Below are 26,558 nucleotides of genomic sequence, written 5' to 3'. Positions count from 1 at the left end.
GGAAGTAAAGGGGCAAGTATAGAACTATGAAATGAAACGGGTACACAATGTAAAGGAACACAGTTGAACAGGTAGGCCTACACAATGACTTTTCTGAGGTCTATTTGTAGTGTTAAGGCTCAGACTGATAGGTGTTCAGTTTTCTGTGTAATTGATTTCAGCTGAGTGTGGGTATTTCCAATTATCAGATGTGTTTTGCAGTTGGAATAGAATTGTTTTCTTAATGATTGCAAGAGATACCATGCTTGAACAAAGCATCTATGTAAACAGTGTTGCATGTTGTAGAATTACAAACAAAGTTCAAAGAAGAAAATGTGTTTTACATATGGTTACACTGTGTTTAAGGTATGATTACAAGTTTAGGTTTTGGGGCTTTGGTGTAAGCATACATTTTTAGTCTAAGCGGTTCCCAAACTTTTTTCCCGCGGACCACCTTCTACAGTAGGCTACATCCTGACTCGGCTTGCGTACCCCCACCATCCGACACATAAAAAAGTAACATTCTATTGACACATTCCAGGCATCATGTTTAATTAGCCACCCTACATGATAAATGTATGATAAACATGAACTGGTCTATGAGCTCTCACAGTGTGGAGAACAACATTAGACTGGTTAGATAGCATCCCACAGTAAACCACACACTGGCTTTGGGGAGTCTGTCTCCCAAATAACGTGAAGCCTAGGCCTATATGCCTCATCATAGGCCTAGGCTTCATCCCCCCCGTTTCTCTCGCTTCTCCTCTTCAATTGCTTTAATTAGGCCTTTTGGACAGTGTCCCCGTTTTCCATGTTTGCGTAGCCTTATACCTAGCCTACACTTCCACGAAACTAACGCCAGATAATCTGGCTGCCCAAAGGAAATCACGTGCATGTGGGTAGCCTATTTTTTTAATGAAAACATAGCCTAGCCTACTATAGAGTTTACAAATTATTTCCTTTAATTTCAAGTTTCCATATCATTATAACCCAATTCGAAAGTATTAGTTATTTATGAATTAATTAGATTATTAATTAATTAATCATTTTTAACGCCTTTCAGACATTGCCCTTTTCATCTGGCGTACCCACTAGTGGCAGCTCGCGTAGCCTACCACTACAGTTTGGGAATCCCTAAGCAATGAGCAAAAACTGTATTCACTTCCCCTCCTTTACAGCAGAGCGGTGCTAGTGAGCCATGAGGCCAGCAGTGCTGTCCACAGAGTTGCCCTTACGCTAACAGCAGAACTGTGGAAGGTCTTGTCATGGACGTAGGTGATGATGGAGCGAGCTCCCTCATAGGCCTCCTCACAGGTGGGCTGAATCTGGTCCTCTGGGAGTTTGAAGCCGTGCTCACCTTTATCCCTCAGCTCGAAGGCAAAGGAGTAGGGGATACCGATGAAGCGAGCCCAGTCCATGGACAAGCCTCCTGTTGGGTCTGGGGAAAATCCAGATTCCATCACAAGGCATTTGTTTCACATAATTCTTCCTAGATCAGTGTCCCTGCATGTCTAATATTGTGTGTGTGTGTGTGTGTGTGTGTATGTACGTACGTCACACATATTTACAGTTTTTGCTGATTGCACACATAAATACATACATACATACATACATAAAAAAACATACCGGTACATACACACATACATAAAAAAACATACCGGTACATACACACATACATACCCAAACACATAGACACACAGGTACACACACATGCATGTGTGCATAGGCTACATAGAGTAATGAGGCATAAATCCTCATAATAATTGACATAACCCTTTAGCACAATGCATTTTAAACTTCTTTTAAAGGGACACCACGCAAGCCTGATGCTTTTTCTCTACGAAGCTCCCCCTAGCGTCTGTACGTGTCGATACGTGTGCGAGCCCTTGCTCGGTCTGAAGTTTTTTTCCTTTTCTTTGCATCTTCCGTCAAGGATTTTCGCTGCTTCTTCGCCTGCTTTGCCATAATACACATGTTTGCAACAATCACTAGCGTTTCATTAGCCTGCCTCTGTGCTGGGGATGCAGGATGTAAACTGATCCTGTTTCTCGCGATGTCTGAGACTTTGTGAGACTGAAGGTCGGCGGGTCGGATAAACCGAACTTGCAAGCGGGATATGCTTCCTACAGGCAGTAGGGGCGGGCAAGAGAGTCTTCATTCGCCCTGTAATGACTCATTTAACCATATACCGACAACGTTGCCTGGTGTCCCTTTAACTCATAATGTCATTATTAATGCCATTACTGCATTATTCAGGGATAAAAGAAGCCATATGCCACTGTAATCCTCCAAGTTATAAGGGCTACATCATGACACTGTGTTTATACTGCACTTTGTAGCCCATACTGAGTTTACTGTAAGTGTAGTGTTAGAATACACTGTAGTAATTATACTCCACGGAGACCAAAACTTATTGTCATTCTATTTATCACACTGATAATTAACGCTGGGTAACTGAGATTGTGATTGGTGGATGAATACATACATATTGTTTCTGTGACGGAACCCACTGTGTAGTTCATTCCATGGACTGCCTTTATGGCTTTGGCTGCAGTGTTCACCAGCTCTGTCTGAGGAACACAGATGACAGAAGAAAATGTAGATGCTACAGAGCTTCCAGTCAGTGGTCTCTGAGTTTCCACATCACTCTTATCTTACCAGCTCATCGTAGTTGGGGTCCTTAATGTTAGGATGGCCGTAAGGGAAGAGGATCATCTGGCTAAACGAGTGGATGGTCAGGAAGCAGAGGATGTCTTTACTCCTTGCCCCCACAAAGTTCACCACAGCCCTGGTCTCATTCTCTGAATTGGCCTTGGGACCAGGGTAGATGATGGAGCAAGAGTCTGTAGACACACCAATGGCTGCGAACCCAACATCAGTCTCACATTTATTCCATAAAAGTTTCCAATTCTCACAAGAAGGTAATATCAATTCCATGCCTCCTTTTGAACACAGTAAAAATGATAAATATATATCTATATTTTTAGAACTGATCAGCTGGTGCAATAGCCTGCTGTATGTGTAGAATGATACTCACTCCCCCACAGGAAATCATAGTTACGGTTGAGGTCTGTTCCAATACAACTGCCCGTGCCTGGTGATCTGTTTTTCCTCCACTGCCGAGTCTGGAGCAGTGGTCATTTATAAAGCCAAGGGAAATAAACATATAGTCAGGGATTATGTGATAGTTTTAGTATCCATCCTACTGTATCTAGTCTTCTATCTATCCCTCATTATCCATACCAGGACCTGTTCAAAAGTAGGTTTACATGAAAATATCAAAACAAGCTTGTCATCTTACTATCACCTTCTCTACCACTTCCCTCATACCATCTTTATATAATCTTTTTTTATTGGAAACCAAAATGTAAATGTTGGATTTCAACATGTTTTAGTTGTGATTGCTGAGACTCACCGTATTGTCTTTCCAAGTGTATGTGTAGCCATCCACATTCAGCACAGGGGTGACGTAGAAATCCAGGTTCTTGAGCATCTCCTCCACCTTGGCGTCGGTTTTGTAAGTGTGGAGTATCTGTGTTGGAGACAGAGAGTAAAGTGAGTCAGGGTATTTAAATATAGGGTATCTGAAAGAGCTGTAACAAGGAATTGACAGTGCAATTAAACACCCCACCTCTTTGACAAAGTATTGGCAGAAAGCCGGGGAGATCCATTCTCTGGCATGGATACCACAGTCCATCCAGATGGCCTTTTTGTTTTCAGTGGAATTCAGGCCAATCTATAGAAGTGATGAGATTTAAAGGAACATGTTACTCAATTTAATTTCCTAGATGGATTAAGTTTTAAAGAATTTGGCTTGAGGTCATGGTGCAGTACCCTACGACTTGAAGAGACCTTTGTTCCTTACATCCAACAACAACATTTTACCTATTTTCATAACTTTGCAACTGTTCAAATGGATGCAATAATATCATTTACATCAATTATTCATTTCTCTGTTATTTTAAACGTTTTCACTGCTGAATACAAAACCAGACAACTCAATTATGAATAGATTATTTATTGTTTAATAATGTAGGCTAGAGATCTAGCTATGTGGTGAATGTCAGGTGATTGTCTAATTTTATTCCAATTTTGAAATGATCATGGAGAATAGCCTGGTTAACACCAGACCACTTCTCAAATCTCAATTGCTATCAGGTTCCTCTGGATTCTCCCAGGCTACATGGAGGATGCTCTGATGAAGAATCTGTTGTCACCATCATTACCACAGCCAATTCAGCCAAGTTAAAATTAAACTATTAAAAAATAATTAACTTCAAGATGGTCTATCTCATTTATTGCATTTATTGCATTAAATGTGGGTAAAAGTAACGAGTACTTCATGCTCATATTTCAAATTTAGTGGAGTCAAAAGTACAGCATTTGTCTTTCAAATGTAGTGGAATAAAAGTCACAAGTTTCCAAAAATATTAATAATCAACAGATACTCAAAAATCATACGTACAGTAAGCCCGTAAAAGTTGATTTACTGACCATCCGTGTATATTACAGGTAAATAGGCTTAACTAATAGATATCCTCACAAAACTACCATAGCTGATTATTTACATTATACATGTCAAGATATATTTTGGAAGTTCTCTGAAATATTATGTATAATATGTAAATGAGCCATTATCTAATGATCTATGTTATTTTTACTCATGACTTTAAATTACATCATCACTTTTGGCAATATGTGGCCTTAAGCTTTGTCTCAAAGTGTTCTCTTTACTTGCCACTTGCTGTGGCCTTTTTTTGCAGTTTCATTGTTACAGCAAGACCCCTTTACCTTGAGCAATGTGATGTCTCTGTTCTCATAGGATGTCCCATAGGTAATGGTGGACACTATCTCAGGGTTCTCAGTTTCAATCTTCCTCATCCAAGCCATGATCTATAGATAACCAGGCATCAGTTGCAAGTTGTCAAATAAACAAATGGAATTTTCTTACATTTGCATTGAATACCCACACTTCCTACTAGGCATGGTGTGTTGCCAGTGTTGTTTTACATGAGGAGGTCTACTGTTACTGTACAATTTGTAAAATCTTTTTTTGATTATCCACTACAGTGGAGTGGTGTTACACAGTCAAAAGTTCTCCCACTTTAAGTAGGGGATGACAACATGAATACCAAACAATAGGATTATGATACAATGTGTCTCACTTCAGTCAGAGGGTGGTACATGGTATAGTCATAATTTCTTGGCTCCGTCTGTTTGAGAACTCTGTTCAGAAGAAGGAACAACACAATACTTCTATATTATGTTCATTTAAGACAAATACACAAACCAATAAACTCATAAAGTCAATGGTTACTTGTTAAACCATTATTCATAAAGTCAATGGTTACTTGTACTATGGTTACTTATTATGGAATATTATACCTAGAAAAGTTAGTTGTCAGTCAGCTTAAATTATCTAAAATTTCAGATTTTTGCACGTTTGGAAGCTAATATTCAGCCTGCACAAGTCACATTTTTGTAAGTCTACCCTGGAAAAAAAAAAGGAAAAAAATATATTGATCTTATCTCACTATGTACAACAGACTTGCAGCTGAAGCATTCCGTTGGCAGAGTGTAAAAATAGTTTTAGAAGACTAATGTCTAATTTGTTCAAATGTACAGATCACTGTAACGTCTGGTAGCCAGTTTCATTGATTTTAGTGGAATACATTAGTTAGGTGCCTGGTGTAGCCTGCCTGTTAATGATTATGAAAGTTCACACAATGTTAATGCATCTTACCTTGCTGTGACTAACTGTCTATTTAGTAACAGCATCAGAACCACAGCCACTGGGCCCTTCATTACTCCACTGGTCCTCTGTTCAGCTGTCTGGGGGAGAATTCTGAATGAATGATCTCTCGGTTTGCAGCGATAATAGGAGTATATGGATGGATGTGCGTGTGTGTGTGTGTGCGTGTGTTTCATTAATAGGAACTTGAGGCTTCCTCTTTCTCTGTGTGTATGTGTGTGGGTGTTTGTGTTTGTGTCTGAAGGCTATATGTCTGTGTTAGCCTGAAACTGTGCGTAAAGACTTGAGATAAAGCCTCTAACCTGGAATTGCAAAACTTTGACATAGCAAGCATCTTTCAACATTCATCATTCATGGGTGGTAAATGTCTTTCTGAAGAAAAAGGAAATATTGACCAGAAGCATTGTCAGTTTCAAGAAAAGTAGGCCTTGACAAAGAAAGCCTTGACATTCTTCATCATTCAGTAATGGGGCAACAAGTAGACCAGTGTTTAAGAAAACTAAAAACATATTTCAGGGGAAGGACGACAGCATTATATGATAATTTCCCTGAGCTATTTTAATCTGTGCAGGAGAATTCTGAGATCCTCAGGTCAGCAAGGTTAAGTAATGTTATCATTTATAACTTAACATCTGTAGGCTGTATGACTGTACATGGCTTTGGACTGTGCGGGGGCTTTGTGTGTGTGTGTGTGTGTGTGTGTGTGTGTGTGTGTGTACAGGGGTGGGTGTGTGTGGTGTGTGTGTGTGTGTGTGTGTGTGTGTGTCTGGGTGTGTGTACTGTTGGGGGATGTCATGGGAGTGTCATGCGCCAGCCATTATGAGCGGTGCTGTTAGGGAGAATAAAAGTGGTGTAAAAGTATGTGTAAAGATAGCAAAGTAGCGGCTAAGTGGGGCCCCCAAGAGAAAACATTAAAGGGGTGGTTCAGGATTTTGGACATAGGACCTCATTTCCAATTATCAAAAAGCAAGTGTGATATTTATCAGTGGAGAGTTTTTCAACATCGATTTTCATCCAGTCCTTCTAATTGCAGAGTTGACAGAGGGGTGAGAAAGAGAGGAGGTGCTAGGCTAAAAAGCGAACCAAGTCAATGGTATGTGCTAGCCTGCCACTAAAAACAGTCTTACCCACTCCAAAGTTGTGTATGCTTGTTTGGCATGCCTGAGTGTATGTGTGCGGCTGCACAGAAAGTAGCCTGTGCTGGTGAATAGACTGTAGAATAGCCAAAGAAGATGTAGCATTGTTATAAAACCTTTAAAATCTCTAAACAATCACAAGTAGGGCAGTTCATCACAGTTTATCCATTGCAACTGGATTGATGAAAGGTCACTTACACCTGTAGGCTAGGCTACATTGTATTTGGGAAAAGCAAAAGGTATCAGCATAATGTTATTTATTTATTTATGTATTTATAAACAAAAACATCTCTGTCAGGTACATATGGTCTTATTTTTATCTGTTTTTAGACATTTATAAAACACTGCTTTCCATTAAAAGGGGGCGGGGACGTGTAGCCAATTCAACGTTCCCAGATTGTTGCCACATTATTGAATGATGAACAATGAGTCATTTAAAGGGGGTGCAGCTCAATACTGCCCCCTGCAGGTTTCTTTATTTGAACACGGGCACTGAGCAAAGGAAAACACCAGTCTACTAGCTATATAGAAAAGAGGTTTATTGTACAATTAATTTCACATAGAAAGTTAAAACATTTAGGGGGAGAACAATAACTCCAGAACTCTGGCGGTTGTAAAGTGCTATGTGCTGAGTCATAAATAATTAGGCTACATGAATTTAAGTTACAACTATGCCGGACCACCGGAATAAAACAGGTTATATAAGTTAGCAGATAATTACACAGAGAAAGTGCACACGTGCTCAATGGAAATGACAGTTCATCTCATAACACAATTCATCACAAATTCAATCATAAAAACGAAGGTACAGAAACCACTGTGCAAACACTGCAACAACTAGATGTACCACAAAATATGACCGCCGCTCAGTCCTGTACATCCGTTCCGTGAAAATAAATCACACTTCAATTTGTCTCCATATTTTACTCCATCCCCCACTCTTGAAACTTTTGTGTATGCTTGTTTGGCATGCCTGAGTGTGTGTGTGCGCGGCTGCACAGAAAGTAGCCTACTGGTGCTGAAAAGGTGAATAGATTGTAGAATAGCCAAAGAAGATGTAGCATTGTTACAATCACAAGTAGGGCAGTTCATCACAGTTCATCCATTGCAACTGGATTGATGAAAGGTCACTTACACCTACATTGTATTTGGGAAAAGCAAAAGGTATCAGCATAATGCTATTTATTTATTTATTTATTTATTTATAAACAAAAACATCTGTCAGTTCCATGCCGTTTTCAACAGCTATCAAAAACAAAGGTCAATTTTTGGATGGATTGATTTTTTGTGAATGTTTCTTCTTCTACATAAGATTTTAGTCATCTTTAGTTAATACTTTATTGTCAATGCACAAATTAAGTAACAGTAGTCTGAAACGTTATTGTTAATGCACAAATTAAATAACAGTAGTCTGAAACCATGCAAAAATGACATGTCCAAATGGGCCTTGATGAAATCGTTAAGCTAGACTGTTCATACACATTTAAACGGGCCAAAGTTGAAGAGCTGTTGTCCGTTATTGTTCGTGCAAATATAGGCTGATTCATGTTCCCTTGCATTGTGTAACTGAGGTCCATAGCTAGTCTGGCTTTCACCAGACCAAGCTCAATCTTTTAAGAAATCAAAAAATAAATAGCGGGCAGATCAGGCTGGGTTCACCCAGCCTAGTCCATAGGCAGGCGATATTGTTTAATTTTCCGATTGAGATATCCACGCTCTGGCTATTCTAAATGCAAAAATGCATCAGGGAGTTACAGTATGACAAAACTGTAACTAACAAACTATATCCTAATAGAAAGTTGTTAGCTTCCCTAAGCTACAGGTAGGCTTATAAGGTAGGCCTATTTACAACATAAATTGTCAGTAGGCTATGCTGGCGACACAAATAAAATCTCCTTTGGAAACCAATGGCTTACGCCTTGTAGGTAGCATCAAGCGGACTTAAACTGCCATATCGTGGCGAAAAGTTGTAATAAAATTCACGCAGCTCCATGAGCCAAGGAAAGCGCGAATGAAGTAGCCACTTCTAAATGGGACCCACTACACAGTAGCTTAAGGTGTGTTGCTAAAGCAGCCATAATGAAATGAAGGTGTCACTGGATACTTCACACACACGTGCTTTTTAATTTCACAGACTACAACTACCAAGCTGGAATCAAAGCACATCGATTCCCCTCTCACACCCTTCACGCACTTAAAACAAAATAAACAGGCGCCTCAGTCTCAGTCGCATGTATAGGCAAAACTGTATCAGACCCGGTGTAACGTTGGTAAATCTTCCATTGCACAGAATGATTTTTGTAGCACCTGCAACAAATGACAGTCGAAAGATACAATTACAGTGCTGCTATCAATTTGCTTGGTATAACCGCATTTATAGTTTTCTACAAATGCAATCAATCAAATTGGTCTCCATCACTCAACCAATGCTAATGGTAACATTACCTAGGTCCTTATTGATATTATAAGATTAACGTACCTGCAGTAAAAACCAAGCATGTCCGATAAACATCCTCAGATTTATTTCGGCTTCAAGAAGAAATGGAAATTACATTTCATGTGAACATCATCCTATCCTTATTAGACGTTATCTGCAGTAAACTACACTCCTTGTAGGAAGCTTCCATTGTTTTTCCAACCCACTTTTAACTTCCAACAAAATTACGTCTCACTGCAACGATGCGCCATCTAGTGGACAAACGACTACTTATCGCCAATACTGGAAATGCAGCCATGATGATGATGATGATGAATATTTATTTTGGCTTTCTTTTAATCCTACTGAATTTGTAATTATGTATCGCCGTTCTAATACCGATAGTATGTGGGCGCCTGTGTGTGTGAGCATGTGTATATGTATATGTGTGCACCGCCATCTACAGGCCAATGAGTGTACAGTCACTAAATGTACACATAATCTAATTTTTTTTAGATCCCCCCATGGATGAAATTCTACGAAACTTGGCATACCCCCAGAGAATGCCAGGTCAATCCTACACATACAATTTGGTGTAGTTCTGAACATCTTAACTGAAGATAGGGGCGATTAAAGCAGAATAATATTGCATTTTCATTTTTTACCAGGGGGGGGTGCAAATCACAAATGAGTGATTATGGGCTAGATTGATGTGGGCCCTTGAGACCAACATACCATAAAATATTCTTCATCCTCAGTGCCACGGTTCAGGTAGTTATTTAGGACAAATTGCTTTTTTTGCGGTTCGGGGGGCCCAGCACGGGGGGGGAGTGGCCCCCGGGGACGAAACAAAATTTTTCCGTAAAAGTCTAGTGGGGCTACATTGTTTACCGCAGAGAACGTCTAATAAGGATAGGATGATGTTCACATGAAATGTATTTCCCATTTCTTCTTGAAGCCGAAATAAATCTGAGGATGTTTATCGGACATGCTTGGTTTTTACTGCAGGAACGTTAATCTTATAATATCAATAAGGACCTAGGTGGGACATTCCAGGATTTTGGTACATTTCCTGTCCCACCACTTAAATCTCAAATGTACATATCCAAAATATCTAAATGACTATTTTTTGTGAATAATGTACTTGTTATAAGACAAACTGTAAAATTTGGTGGAAAAATAAGCTCCTTAGATATTATTCAAAAGACCGAATACCTTTGGACCACCTCAAAAAATGGCCATTTTCTGTTGTCCCACACATTGGGTGACCAACTCCTTTGCCAAGTTTAACAATTAAAATAAGCTCTAAATAAATTACTTCCTCTTGTATATTGTTGATATTCATCTCCTTTACTTATGAAAACAATTTCTTTGATCTACATTGTATTGTATGTTACAGTTTTTATGCTATTAAGTTGTGTCCCACAACATGCGCGCAACCCTGTTACCATAAGGAATTTTACCTGGCAGAGAAAGAGTTAAAAATATTTGTCTATTGGCACAAAGGAAGTTACAACACAAGGACATTTTCTGCCCACATGGCAAGACCAAAGGTAAGTGCTCTAACAATTTTCAGGTTTTTTTCCCAAATATGTTTGTCCAAGTTGCGTGTGTCACTCAGTGAACGCAACTCTGTTACTCATATTGTACGACTAATATTGAGTAGAGTCAAAATTTACTTTATATAATTATATAACCATGTTTGTCCTTGATCTTGTATACATAGCTACATTTTACAGTTAGCATCTGTTCCTGGGGTAAACCACAACTTAGCCTATATTTGCAACCCTGTTACTCGCAACCCTGTTACTGTAAGTTGCATACCAACTTAAGCATCTAATGTAAAAAAACTGCTTCGATACCTGAGCTTGACGAATCAAACTTTTTTATAGTATATTACCTGTAGTTAATAAATATATGACTAAAAATGATCAAATTGAAGATCAATTTTTCAGAAGTGGCCACTCCTGAAATGTACTAAAATCCTGGAATGTCCCAGGTAATGTTACCGTTAGCGTTGGTTGAGTGATGGAGGCCAATTTGATTGATTGCATTTGTAGAAAACTATAAATGCGGTTATACCAAGCAAATTGATAGCAGCACTGTAATTGTATCTTTCGACTGTCATTTGTTGCACGTGCTACAAAAATCATTCTGTGCAATGGAAGATTTACCAACGTTACACCGGTCTGATACAGTTTTGCCTATACATGCGTGAGACTGATACGCCTGTTTAAACTTTTAAATTTTTGTTTTAAGTCCGTGCAGGGTGTGAGGGGGGAATCGATGTGCTTTGATTCCAGCTTGGTAGTTGTAGTCTGTGAAATTAAAAAGCACGTGTGTGTGAAGTATCCAAACAATGGCACCTTCATTTCATTATGGCTGCTTTAGCAACACACCTTAAGCTACTGTGTAGTGGGTCCCATTTAGAAGTGGCTACTTCATTGGCTTTCCTTGACTCATGGAGCTCGCGTGAATTTTATTACAACTTTTCGCCACGATATGGCAGTTTAAGTCCACTTGATACTGTAAGGCATAAGCCATTGGTTTCCAAAGGAGATTTTATTTGTGTCGCCAGCATAGCCTATTGACAATTTATGTTGTAAATAGGCTTACCTTATAAGCCTACCTGTAGCTTAGGGAAGCTAACAGCTTTCTATTAGGATGTAGTTTGTTAGTTACAGTTTTGTCATAACTCCTGATGCATTTTGCATTTAGAATAGCCAGGCGTGGATATCTCAATCGGAAAAATTAAACAATATCGGTGCCTATGGACTAGGCTGGACCCAGCCTAATCTGCCCGCTATTTATTTTTTGATTTCTTAAAAGATTGAGCTTGGTCTGGTGAAAGCCAGACTAGCCATGGACCTCATGTGGTGTCAAATCCACATTAAATAATACAACATCAAAAGAAGTCTGCACACCGTGGATGTATACTGCAGATGATGGCTTTAATGCACTCCGGAGCATTAGTTAGTGAAGCAATCTAAGCTAAGCAAAGTAAGAAAGTGAGCAGTGAGCAAAGTGAGCTCAGTAAGCTAGCATCCTCTGGCTGTTGTCCAGCCTTTATACCCCTTCAAGTCATCCCAGACAAGACACTCTTTGTTTACAGATAACTGACCAAGTAATGGTACTTCACCTTTGCCCTCTCATCCTGTTATTCCCCCATTCTTTAGGTTTTGATCACATTTCCTGGCGCCAAACCTTATTGATGACCCTGTCAGCCAGATCTGCTCTTTCCCTTAAACCAGTCTTCCTTTCCCACACTGAACATACTACAGACTTCAGTTTCACAAAACAGTGATATTACACAGAATGAAGATACTACATAAAAGATATATAAACTAAAGGATATATGTCAATAAAAGTCACGACACTCAGTTACACTATACAAGGGAACATGAATCAGCCTATATTTGCACGAACAATAACGGACAACAGCTCTTCAACTTTGGCCAGTTAAAATGTGTATGAACAGTCTAGCGATGCATTTCATCAAGGCCCATTTGGACATGTAAAACAGCATTTCGTTTCAGACTACTGTTACTTAATTTGTGCATTAACAATAAAGTTTCAGACTACTTTTACTTAATTTGTGCATTGACAATAAAGTAGGCCTATTACATGAACTAAAGATGACTAAAATCTTATGTAGAAGAAGAAACATTCATAAAAAATCCATCTATCCAAAAATGACCTTTGTTTTTGATAGCTGTTGAAAACGGCATGGAACTGACAGATGTTTTTGTTTATAAATAAATAAATAAATAAATAAATAGCATTATGCTGATACCTTTTGCTTTTCCCAAATACAATGTAGGTGTAAGTGACCTTTCATCAATCCAGTTGCAATGGATGAACTGTGATTAACTGCCCTACTTGTGATTGTAACAATGCTACATCTTCTTTGGCTATTCTACAATCTATTCACCTTTTCAGCACCAGTAGGCTACTTTCTGTGCAGCCCAAGTGACACACACACTCAGGCATGCCAAACAAGCATACACAAAAGTTTCAAAGTGGGGGATGGAGTAAAATATGGAGACAAATTGAAGTGTGATTTATTTTCACGGAACGGATGTACAGGACTGAGCGGCGGTCATATTTTGTGGTACATCTAGTTGTTGCAGTGTTTGCACAGTGGTTTCTGTACCTTCGTTTTTATGATTGAATTTGTGATGAATTGTGTTATGAGATGAACTGTCATTTCCATTGAGCACGTGTGCACTTTCTCTGTGTAATTATCTGCTAACTTATATAACCTGTTTTATTCCGGTGGTCCGGCATAGTTGTTACTTAAATTCATGTAGCCTAATTATTTATGACTCAGCACATAGCACTTTACAACCGCCAGAGTTCTGGAGTTATTGCTCTCCCCCTAAATGTTTTAACTTTCTATGTGAAATTAATTGTACAATAAACCTCTTTTCTATATAGCTAGTAGACTGGTGTTTTCCTTTGCTCAGTGCCCGTGTTCAAATAAAGAAACCTGCAGGGGGCAGTATTGAGCTGTACCCCCTTTAAATGACTCATTGTTCAATAATGTGGCAACAATCTGGGAGTTGAATTGGCTACACGTCCCCGCCCCCTTTTAATGGAAAGCAGTGTTTTATAAATGTCTAAAAACAATACAAATAAGACCATATGACAAGAATAATGAAAAATGTATATTTCTTTTAAATAACAATAAACTTGGAGTTAGACAGTATACAAGGCAAAACAAAACCAAAACAAGACAAAACAAAAAATAAGCTTAGTGAGTTTTAATGAGAGATTTAAAAGATGTCACAGAATCAGCTAACCTAATTTGCTCAGGCAGTGCGTTCCAGAGCTTTGGGGCTAACACAGAAAAAGTTATGTCCCCTTTAGTAGCAAGCTGGGACTGAGGAATAGTTAATAAACCTTTGCCTGCAGACCTTAATTTGTCTGTAGGACTAGGGCACTATCAGAAATGTAACCGAGGGAAAGGACATGAAGAGCTTTAAATGTAATGAGTAACATTTTAAAATCAATTCTCCAGCATATTGGGAGCCAGTGTAGTGATGCTAGAACAGGAGTGATGTGTTCATACCGTTTGGTGTTATTTAGGAGCCTGGCAGCAGAGTGTTCGACTATGTGAAGCCTGTGTAAGGACTTTTGAGTGAGGCATGTGAAAAGACTGTTACAATAATCCAGACATGAGGAGGTGAAAGCATGTAATATGGTTTCTGTGTCTTTGAATGATAAAATACAAGTAGGTCTTTATTCTTTTTTCTTTGGATTCTCTTCACCCGTCACAGAAGAGCACCTGAGCAAGGAATTATCTGAAGTCTTCTAAAGCCCCTTTGTCTCTTCACAAGTAGTTGGTAAAAACAAGATTGCACAAGCTGGTGTTCAAAATTTAGATTGCCGTCAAGGCTCTAAAGAGAACCACTTACCCTTCCTTTTCCATTGGAGGGTAAAGCTTCTTGTCGTATTCCTTTTTGACCGACCAAAACCGGGGAGATAAACTTGTCTTTAAAGAGTTTCTATTTGAAGCCTTCTAAAGCTTATTCAGATTGAAGTGGTTATGAATATACATTCCTCCAAAGAGGTACCCTGGAAATCCAGAGTTCTCGCGAGAGCACAATGGAATTGTCTCTGCGAGACTTTAATGATGCGTTACTTTTACCCCAACATTCCGGGAACCAGCTAAACTGATGAAGACAGCGCTGCAACGTTGGAGGACAGTACACATTGGTCGTAGTGTTATCCGATTGCGTCGAAGTCCGAAATCATTCAGAGTAAACATGGTCTAGTGTTATCCAATTGCGTGCAGTGAGATTTTTAAATGCATGTGTGTTGCCGCCCCTCAAATTGGGCCATTACATTGCTCTTTGCCAGACCCTTAATCTTTCTAGATTATCAGGGTCTGGATTTTCCAGGCTACCAAAGAGGTGTGCTATCTATTTTTCATAAACACACACACGCACCACAGAGGACACACACATACAGAAACACATAAATGCACACACACAGGCATGCACACACGCACACATACTGTAAACACACCCACACATACATAAACACACACACACACCACACAGGTGCGCACGTATATACAGTATGCATGCGCACGCACACACACACACTTTATTCTCAAGATAATAAATACCTCATTAGAAACAGGTATTTCCGACTGCTTTGAAAATGTAAAACCTTTACTTAAAAAGTAAAATCTTGACCATACTATCCTGAGTAATTACAGGCCTATATCAAACTTACCTTTCCTGAGCAAAGTACTTAAAAAGTTCTTTGTAATCAACTTAATACCTTCCTCAACGAAAACAGTATTCTCGAAAATCAGGTTTTAGATCAAATCATAGCACAGAAACAGAAAATAATTAATTCTGTTGCTACTGTCTTAAACAAAGTCTCAATCCTAATTCTTTTAGATTTCACTGCAGCATTCGACACCATTGACCATAATTTTAATTCACCACCTTTTTTGAGATTTTTATGTTAGTCTTGGGGATAATGTGTCTGTAAAACAAGATTTGCCATTCGGTGTGGCCTATGGGAGCTGTCATGGTGCTCTGCTTTTCCCCCTATGCTTCATTAGGAAACAAGTCAACATTATGTAAACAAACATCTATGCAGATGACACCCAATTATATATTTCTGTGGAGCCAACAAACCCAGATGGCCTTTGCTCCCTTATCACATGCTTAGCCTCCATTAATCAATGGATGAGCAACACTTTTTTAAAGGTAAATGACGATAAAACAGAGGTACTTTTGGTTGGACGAAAATCAAAGCGAGACACCGTTCTTAGTAATCTTGGGAAGTAACAAGCCTAGGTATCATCTTAAAGAGTTAAGTTTCAAATCCCACATCAATAAAGTTACTCAGACAGCTTATTTCCACGTGAGAAACATTGCCAAAGTGCGACCTTTTTTAACTCAACAAGATGCAGAGAAATGTATCCATGCCTTTAGTAGGTTAGACTACTGCTATGCACTTTTTACTGGTCTCCCAGAAAAGCATATAAAGAAATTGGAATTCATACAGAACTCTGCTCCTAGACTTTTACTGTAACTAAGACCAAGAAGAGAGAGCACATCACCCCTGTGTTAGCTGAACTCCACTGACTCCCTGTTTCCTATAGAATCGATTTTAAGGTTCTGTTATTTACTAGTTATTTACCAGTTAGTTACTTACAAAGCTCTGAATGGCGTTGCACCTTCATATATCTCTGAGCCTTAAATATCTTATCAACCACAAAGGAACCTTAGATCTTAAAATGCTAATCTTTTAATTGTGCCCAAAGTGCTCCACAAGCAAAGTGGAGAAGCTGCTTTTATCCATTAAGCACTGAAGCTATGGAACATCCTGCCTCTGTACATCAAACATGCGAAGTTCTGTAAATGTCTTTTAAAAAAGACCCGAAAACATATCTGTACATGAGAGCTTTTAGTTAACTCATTTTTATCTTGAAGCCTATTTCTTCACATTATTTTACATTCTACTGCTGCTATTTATAGGGTCTTACTATTTTCACTGCATTAGATGTATTTTATGTGTTGTTGTATCTATCACACATAAACACGCACACACAAGCCTGCACAGACACATAAACACACATACACACACACCCTATTACTCCCACCAACACACATACACACATACAGAGAGAAGCACATGTATACACAGAAAGAAAACACACATGCACACTCAGTTTAATACACAAAAGTTGGTGGGAAGTAGGGGATGGAGTAGGAAATGGAGACAAATTGACAAGCGTGATTTATTTTTGCAGATAGAATTTGCAGGACTGAGGGTCGGTCATATTTTGTACCGCTATGTGGTACATCTAGTTTGTAAGGCTTTCAATTTTCACTGTTTAGATAGTAGCATGAAGGAGGCAAAGCATATACCAATTGTTGTCTTTCATAAATCAAGCTTTAGAACGTTACTTTACTTTATACCTTTACAATCCTGATTTTTGGCATATGGGGCAAATAAACATTTTCTCAGCACCCCCAACTCTTACTGACTTCTAGCATAGCATCCCTGAGCCAAACTCATGTGACTGCAAGTGGGAAATTGACCCCAGACTGAAGCATAGTGCAAATTGCTTCCAAGGTGAACTCCAAGGCCAAGGTACTGTACATCAGTGGGCTCCTTGAAATTACTCCATTGTTGAAATAAAAACATAAAAAAGCCAGACTTTGGCTAAAATGCACTGTCAAGTCCCAATCCTTATAACAAATATCCTTTGGACTGATGACTGATGCAACACACTATTAGGTAAAGGGTTGGTACCATCATTTTTGTCAATTAGTTTTTCATTTCTTTTATAAATTTAATATTATATTTATAAAATAAATAAATTGACTGTTTATTTAATATTTTATAAATAAACAGTCAAAAAAGAAGTCTGATTTGCATTAAACATAGCCTGGTTAACACCAGACTGCTTCTCAAATCTCAATTGAATTGAGAATGAGTCTGGAAATACTTTATTGTCTTACGACTTCCAGGGGCAATACAATTTAAACTGGTTCTTTAAACTCAGCAATCTTTTTTTTTCTTGTAGACAATGCTGTAAATGCAGTTGTTTAGTGATTGGTGCTGATTTTTTTGTGTCAATGGCCTCCTTGTCAGACTGACCTACAGAGCCAATTCAAATTTGTTAACAGGTTTGTCTGGGTTTTCAGGCAACATTAAACATGACTGAGGATTTTTCTTTTTTCCGTGAATTGATCCCAACAATTTTAACCACGGCTGTCCATACTGCTGGATTGCACTGATTTTTAGACCTTTTAATACTATGTGCTTTTCATAAATAGCAGTGTTTTGTTCATGAAACACAACAAAAATATATACATAATAACTACATTTCAGAAAATAATTACGTTTCTACAAAAACATCATGGCACTATTCAAAACTCTTCAGTAATCTTCTTCAGTACTGTTTTTAAGAATAATGAAATTCAATTTTAGAGATTGGTTGATCAGACAGTGAGCAAAGCACTCTATAGCCCAGCACAGATTTGTATTGTCAGCTGTTCCCCTCCTTCACACAGGGCAGTGCTAAGGAGCCACAAGGTCAGCATCATCTACAGCAGGGATGCACTAGAGAGGCATAAAGTGAGCAGGACAGTCCACATGGTGGCCATTAACGTGGTAGCAGCATTTGGAAGAGTGGTAATATTGTGGAAGGTTTTGTCGTGGACGTAGGTGATGATGGAGCGAGCTCCCTCATAGGCCTCCTCACAGGTGGGCTGAATCTGGTTCTCTGGGAGTTCAAAGGCGTGCTCACCCTTATCCCTCAGCTCGAAGGTGAAGGAGAAGGGGATACCGATGAGGCGGGCCCAGTCCATGGAGGTGCCTCCAGCTGGGTCTGAGGAAGGTTCATAAGATCACATTTTACTCACAAGACTCTGTCGTTGTATCAGCCTACCAGCATCTTGTTACAATACCCCACTGCTGAGGTAACCAAACCTGGATACTGTGTCCATTTGTCATCACGTGTACAAAGAAATCTGATGTTTAATCTGTAATCCTGATCAAATGTTGAGGCAACCCACTTTGAGGAATTCATTCATTCATTCATTCATTTTCTTTCTTTCTTTATTTTTTCAGAGGTTCATTGAGGGTAGTCCTCATTCTCAGTGACGCTGAGAAGCTCTGATGGGTCAGCTTAAGCTTTAGCTAAAGGTTTAGCACCTAGAGAATGAAGGACTGGTTGAAAAAGGTCACACCTTCTTAAAAGGGAAATCCAGTGTAAAATAGATTTTGAATATGCTTAGCATGATAACGAGTTCGACCGTTAGCTAGGGAGCAAAAAACGCTAATCCGATGAACTAGCCCGTTTTTAGCCGATGCTTCCAAAATGTTAACACTGGTAGTGATTGGGCATCTCTCATGGTAAAAAGATCGCTAATTTTAAACCATTTACCGAGGCTCAAAGTAGCCCGACACTTTGTTGGTAGTATAATGAGGGTCCAAACTAGGGGTGTGAATCTCTCATGTTAAAGACGATACGATTCACATCTAGATACATGGCCACGATATTCGATACAAGAAAAGATACATGTTCATAAAAAACGATTTAGTATGATTCGATGCAATGCAGTTCGATGCAGTTGAAGAATGGAAAGCATTCTGAAAGATTTTTTTTATCGATTGCTCAAGGTGCACATTAATTTTATATTATCAATTATCATGGTCATGTCAATTAGGCAAAAACAAATGTGTGAATATGATTATCTAAACTGAGGTTTGTATCATATGCTGTATTGAAATGAAAAAAAGAATAGTCTACATTTCAGTCAAACACAGCAGCCAAATACAACATAAAAATACATTTTTTTAGACTTTATAGATTTTATAGAGTTATATCTGATTGTTTTCAAGGAGCTGTAGCCTATTGTTGAGGTAAGACAATACCGAAATAAAATAAAACTGTGCTTAAAACAATCTTGGCCTTTTCTCATATAGCCTACAAGAATAAAATAGGCCTATGAACTGGGCCTATTTTGTTCCAAGTCTGAGTGAATATGAACAAAATAATAATAATTTGTGCATCGTTTTAGCAGCAAGGGCCAAATTATTCTTAAACATTAAGGAAATCCCTTCATCAAGCGTAAGGCTACTCTACAGACTATCGTTGCCGTTTAGAAAATGCTATAGTAAGTGTTTAATTTTGCGCTGGATTTTGAAAAACAAAAGAGTAAAAACTGTCAAACAAACGACCGAGTGCGAGTTGTCACGTGCTTAAGTTGCAGTAGATGTATGGGTAATGAAGTCCTTTGACAACTTTGGGCAATGAATGTAGCCCAAAACAAACTGCATTATCCACAAATCCGTGCCACGTGTAGTTTCAAAACAGGAAGTGGGATGAACGCGCTGCTTGCAAAGTAAATGAGAGTCTGAGCGAGCAGAAAAGATTGTGAACCGATTCGTAACAAGTAAATCAATATAACGACCGGTTCATTTCAGTTTTATTCCGATACGGGGCTTCACATATCGATGTAGCCGTATCTTACACGTTAAAAACGGATACCAATACATATCGGTTCATCTTTACACCCCTAGTCCTAACATATAAAACGAGGCATTGACAACTTTGTAAATAGTTTATTAAAAAGGACTATACAGACAATATCTTGAGTCGTATCTTGAAATTAAGTCCCTTGAGAAGGAAGTAGCTACTTCCCATTTACTTCCGTCAAAAACATGCAAGATCTGTGTTATAGGGACTTAATTAGCGATCTTTTTACCATGAGAGATGCCCAATAGCTACCAGTGTTAGCATTTTGGAAGCATCGGCTAAAAACAGGCTAGTTTAGATTGTATCGGATTAGCGTGTCTTTGCTCTCCAACGAATGTTCGAACTCGTTTCATGTTAAGTATCCAAAATCCATTTGACACCAGATTTCCCCTTCAAGTTGTTCATAAGGGATCTTTGGTATTGCTATACATAGTAAAATCTTTGCACTGAAAGCAGGGTTATTTCAATGTTGGAGTCGCTGAGGTGTGTGTATGGTAAATATACATACACAAGGCTTCTGCGAGGGCACCCACTATGTAGTCCATTCCGTGAACTGCCTTTATGGCTTGGCCTGCATTTTTCACCACCGCTGTCTGAGGAACACAGGTTTCAGGTGCAAATTAGTGAAAGTCCTTACCATTGGTCTGTCTCTGTGTCTGTTTCCACTTGACTTATCATACCAGCTCATCATGGTTGGGGTCCTTGATGTGCGGGTGGCCATATGGGAAGAGGATCATCTGGCCATAGGAGTGGATGGTCAGGAAGCAGAGGATGTCTTTACTCCTTGCCCCCACAAAGTCCACCACAGCCCTGGTCTCATGCTCTGAATTGGCCTTGGGTCCAGGGTAGAGGATGGAGCAACAGTTTGTAGACACACCAAAGGCTGCGAACCCAACATCAGCATTCAGTCTCAAAGCAAGTGATTTAGAGAACAGCACATTCCAGCTCTGACATTAAGTTAGTATTCATTTATGGCAACATATCATACTTACCTATAGTCTATTTGTGAAAAAAGTGTAAGTTTTCATTTGAGACCAAAACAACATTAATCTATACAGTTTTGAGTAAGACCGGACTAGCATTTACAACTGAATAGCATGTAGCACAGCTTTTGGGGGCAACTTTGCTTTGTCAAAATAAATCTGTAGTGGTGTCCCCAGGTAATTTTGCCAAGGCTTCACTCCCGAATATAATAATACTCACTTCCCCACACAGCATCATAGTTGCGATTGAGATCTATGCCTGTACAGTTGCAAGTGGCTGTGCTTGGCGGCGATCTGTTTTTCCTCCACAATCGAGTCTAGAAATGTAGTCATTGATACATTTAGTTATTTATAAGTCCAAGGAAAGAGACTAGAGACATTCAATGTAGTGTACACTACATCTTCTTGTTTGTATGATCTGTGTTTAGAAAAGACTGATTGCAGTAAGTATTGCCTGAGATTTCCTAGATGTATGAAACCATGTGATCCTCTTGTTATCTCCAGAACTCCAGAACACTTGTCCACCAATGGCAGTGATTTTATTGAGAAAGACTTTTCATAAAAGTGAATATAAAGATTTTATGACGAATCCAATAGTTCAACAAAGTTAGACAAATGGGCTATGTACCGACCGTATTGTCTTTCCAAGTGTATGTGTAGCCATCCACATTCAGCACAGGGGTGACGTAGAAATCCAGGTTCTTGAGCATCTCCTCCACCTTGGCATCGGTTTTGTAAGTGTGGAGTATCTTTGTTGGAGACAGAGAGTAAAGTGAGTCAGGGCATTTAAATATAGGGTATCTGAAAGAGCTGTAACAAGGCATTGACAGTGCAATTAAACACCCCACCTCTTTGACAAAGTATTGGCAGAAAGCCGGGGAGATCCATTCTCTGGCGTGGATACCACAGTCCATCCAGATGGCCTTTTTGTTCTCAGCAGAGTTCAGGCCAATCTGGAGAAGGGATGAGATGTTAAGTAAGCCAGTATAAGGGGTTCAAGGCAGATGATGGGTTTACTGACTGCAGCACGCATGGAGGTAAAAAGAATTGCCTTTCTGGACTATAACTAAAGAAATCGGTTACTGTTACTGGAATAAGATGCTCAACCCTCTGTATTGTTTACATATTTTCTCATACTCCATCACAGGTGTTGAATACACCATTTTTTTATCACTGATGAATATCTGTGTTGGTATACATAGAAAATAATGTTAAATAATGTTTTTTGTGTGTGTGTGTGTGTGTGTGTTTGTGTGTGGGTACCACAGCTGTGCTTATAGTGGCCAGTAGGGGGATGACAAGCTGTAGTAATAGCTAAAGTTGTAGGAGCCAAAAGAACTTTCCATCCATCCATACTCTTATAATTTATGTTCTTAGCTCATTAACAACATTTCATGCCATGCATTTATCCCTGGTTGCAGTGGTTCTGTTTATAGCACATTGATGTGCCAAACCTGCCGCAGCACATGTCTTTGCCATAGCACATACATACTGATGGCACTGCCTCCCATTACGTACTCTGCTTCATTTTTTTTTTATCACTGATGAATATCTGTGTTGGTATACATAGAAAATAATGTTACCAGAGAATCACTTTTTTTGTGTGTGTGTGTGTGTGTGTGTGTGTGTTTGTGTGTGGGTACCACAGCTGTGCTTATAGTGGCCAGTAGGGGGATGACAAGCTGTAGTAATAGCTAAAGTTGTAGGAGGAACTTTCCATCCATCCATACTCTTATAAATGTTCTTGCTCATTAACAACATTTCATGCCATGCATTTATCCCTGGTTGATGGTTCTGTTTATAGAACTGTTAAACCTCCCACACGCACTCTGCTTCATTTTTTTGTGTGTGTGTGTGTGTGTGTGTGTGTGTGTTTGTGTGTGGGTACCACAGCTGTGCTTATAGTGGCCAGTAGGGGGATGACAAGCTGTAGTAATAGCTAAAGTTGTAGGAGCCAAAATAACTTTCCATCCATCCATACTCTTATAATTTATGTTCTTAGCTCATTAACAACATTTCATGCCATGCATTTATCCCTGGTTGCAGTGGTTCTGTTTATAGAACATTGATGTGCCAAACCTGCACGCAGCACATCATAGTTATGGCAGTCTTGTGCCAGAGGCACATACTTAACTGTACTGATGGCACTGCCTCCCATTACGTACTCTGCTTCATTCTAACTCTGAATTCCAACTTATACATCACCTACATCCTGACACACGTGCCCCTACATAGGCTCCATTCATGAGATAAGGCCAAGCTTTTTTACCTTGAGGAATGCAATGTCTCTGTTTTCATAGGACTTCCCATAGATGGTGGTAGATACCACTCCCGGGTTCTCTGTTTCAATCTGCTTCATCCAAGCTGTGATCTATAGATCATCACATGGCTTTAGTAAAGAGGATAGCGCAGCACTAATTACCACACAACAAATGTTGAAAAGCCTTTTAATTTACTGCTGTAGATGTTACACAGAAAATTGTTGTCTCACCTCAGACAGAGGGTGATACTTGGTGTAGTCATAATTTCTTGGCTCAACAATTTGTTTGAGAACTCTGATGAAAACAAGAACAAAGAGATCTGTAGATAACATGCACTTGCTGAGCTGACATGTATTTTCACTGTGATAAACAGTTTATAAACGGACTAATTTAGCAGGGAGTTATCCATCTATAAAGGATATAACCTTTTTATTGATACTTCAAGACTGCTGTATTCTATCAGTGAAAGGAAAGATTAAATATTAACTCTAGATAAAAGATAAAAAGAGCAATTTACAGACAGTGATTTACAGTGATAAAGCTAAAAGATATCCAAGAAATGTAGTGGGACCAACGGTCCTGTGAAGATCCGCTATTACAACAATGGTTAACCAAACAGTTGAAGTACACCATCCTAGCACTTATTGCCTGACTAGAACTGACACTCGACTGTTTAAAAACAGCACTCACTGATACACTTATTCTTATTGTACTCTACCTTTTTTAAATTGTCCTAGAATTGTTGAGAGAATTGCTTAAAAAGCTTAAACTATTTACCATGTTGTTAGTCGCTTTGGTTAAAAATGCGACAGCCAAATGTAATGTAATGTAACATCACGTTTTTGAGTTTGTAACCTTGAAAAAGAGTCAAAATTCAGAGCAGAAATTTTGAAAGAGGCCGAATTGCTGGAAAGAAAAAGACTGAGATTACCATATATTAGTTATTGGTCTATCAGCTAAAAATTGTTGTACCATGTAAGCAGGTAAAGATAGGCTCACACTTTATTTAGATGGTCCCTGATAGACATTGCAAGTTGCAACATAGACTATCTACAAACTATCTGTTAAAACTCTTAACTACATGGTTACAGTATGTTAGGGTAACGGGGCTTGGGTTAGAAAAACCTCAAGATGAATTTCAACAAATCACATGTAAAGGCTCTGCTGGGTGACTTACAGCATGAAATAAAAGGCCCTATCTTACACCCGACGGAAAGCACGACACAAGGCTTATTCTTATGTTACACTCAACAAAGTGATGCATTTTTCGCCATGTGCTCCACTTTTATTAAACCTTATGCCCAGGGGTGTGGCAATTAACGACATAAGGTGTGGTCTGGCGCATGATCCGAAAATCGCTATCTTACATCCTCCATTAGGCCACTGACCAAGAAAAACCTGGTCTATAGTGAAAGGTGGATATAAAGCACAGAGATGTAAGCAGCCCTTATAAGGAGATGTAAAAATTGTGAGTAAAAACACAGATAGTGGAATCCGGCTTGCAGATATCGGACCACCAGTTCTGTTGACCATCATAATATTTTAGACTTGCCAGAATATTAAGATAATAACATTGATTGTTTTCAAAATATGATTTGATCAAAATTGTCACACATGGTAAAGAGTAAAGAATAAAAGAAATGAACAGACAATTACAATGATTTGCAACTTACTTTGCCCTTATATTCAACTATTAGTGTTTGTTTGATTTTACAGTAGGCTCAATCATTTTCCCATTCAAAAATAGGCTATAGCCATGCTGTCATGACATATGCATACAGTATATGCATGCAACAATTGAACAATTAAACAGTTCAACTCAATAATTAAATGAAGATTACAATACCTCCCATTACTTTGTGCATTATTACGCCTCTTGTTCTGGTATTCAGACCCTTTCATTAGTGCAGTTATTAACAATTGTACAGTAATGATAGCTTATGTCGAACATTGTAAATCACAAGTTATAATTCCCTTTTTGATTTAATTTTTATTTAGTTAAAGTTAGGGTAAGCAATGCTAAGCTATTTCTAACACGCCACACTTTTCTTCTTACACAACCCTGGCTGTGTAAACTGGACACAAACAACAAGACTGCCCCTACAACAAAGTGGGGGCAGCCTGTCTCCCAAATAATAACAAAACACTGGAGGTTCTTGGGGAACACTAAAGGGAAGGGTGACCTATCTCTCTGGTGTGCTTTGTTTGCTCTTTGGTTCATATAATATAATGTAGCTTTGGATAAAATAAGTGTCTGCTAAGAAACATAAACATAGCCTAAGCCAACGCTACCCCATCCGGCATCATTTACCCTTCCTTTAGACTTAAGGTGTGCAGTATGGCTTTAAGGTTAATCATAAAATGGTTAAAATGCTGAAAAACTTGTAATTAATCTTAATGACCAATCTCATTCATCTCTATTTTACACCAGGGTTTGGTAGTCTTACATTTGGTAGTGATTTGGTAAGCCATGGCCACTTCATTACCATAAGTATTGCACGCTCAGTGTTCTTTTCGTTGCATTGAAATACATGTTTGCATGTAAATATAATGCAATTGTCCAAGTCTTACCTTCCTGTGACTGACTGTCCACTCAGTAACACCAGTATCAACACCGCAACCACTGGGCTCTCCATTATTCTTTTGGTCCCCTGTCCTGCAGTTTGTAGCAGATGTCCACCTGTGTCCCCGTACAAGACCCCCTTCTGTAATGTTCGCCAGGCGTTGTCCATCTAGCATTTATAGGGATCATTATCCGAAGATACAAGAGAGAAAAAAACACTTAGATGTAGTTTTCTATTGTGGGCTCGGTTTAATGAGCAGTGATAAGATAAGATAAGATAATACAAGATCCAAAACTTAACTCGCTGATATAAATTGGTCCCCTTGGCTTTGTAATGATAGGTGCAAATACAATACTGCTGCAGCCATGAAAACCACTATTGTCTTGCTTACATGTGCATACTGTATGTTTCTACTGTTCTACTATTTTATAATAACGTGTATTTTATCTA

At 38.9% G+C, this 26,558-nt stretch overlaps 2 protein-coding genes across 2 annotated transcripts; both read right to left on the bottom strand.

The window, feature by feature from the left end:
• Positions 1 to 67: 67 nt before the first annotated feature.
• Positions 68 to 5,883, bottom strand: LOC125288538 (carboxypeptidase O-like). Its single transcript, XM_048234988.1, has 9 exons — positions 5,723 to 5,883; positions 5,145 to 5,205; positions 4,771 to 4,872; positions 3,611 to 3,715; positions 3,395 to 3,511; positions 3,017 to 3,104; positions 2,638 to 2,840; positions 2,465 to 2,549; positions 68 to 1,417 (listed from the first exon to the last, which is right to left on the bottom strand). Exons 1-9 carry the CDS (start codon positions 5,782 to 5,784, stop codon positions 1,152 to 1,154), a joined length of 1,089 nt encoding a protein of 362 aa, XP_048090945.1. The 5' UTR covers positions 5,785 to 5,883; the 3' UTR covers positions 68 to 1,151.
• A 12,168-nt stretch (positions 5,884 to 18,051) lies between these two features.
• On the bottom strand, positions 18,052 to 26,268 carry LOC125288822 (carboxypeptidase O-like). Its single transcript, XM_048235484.1, has 9 exons — positions 26,116 to 26,268; positions 23,775 to 23,838; positions 23,553 to 23,654; positions 22,132 to 22,236; positions 21,916 to 22,032; positions 21,504 to 21,600; positions 20,981 to 21,183; positions 20,809 to 20,893; positions 18,052 to 18,647 (listed from the first exon to the last, which is right to left on the bottom strand). The coding sequence occupies exons 1-9, from the start codon at positions 26,178 to 26,180 to the stop codon at positions 18,364 to 18,366; spliced, it is 1,122 nt and encodes a 373-aa protein (XP_048091441.1). The 5' UTR covers positions 26,181 to 26,268; the 3' UTR covers positions 18,052 to 18,363.
• Between the last annotated feature and the right edge of the window lie 290 nt (positions 26,269 to 26,558).

This window comes from Alosa alosa, chromosome 23, assembly GCF_017589495.1.
Source record: "Alosa alosa isolate M-15738 ecotype Scorff River chromosome 23, AALO_Geno_1.1, whole genome shotgun sequence".
In the NCBI taxonomy this organism is placed as follows: domain Eukaryota; kingdom Metazoa; phylum Chordata; class Actinopteri; order Clupeiformes; family Clupeidae; genus Alosa; species Alosa alosa.
Note: the sequence above shows the minus strand (reverse complement) of the source record. Positions and strands in the feature narration are given on the sequence as shown.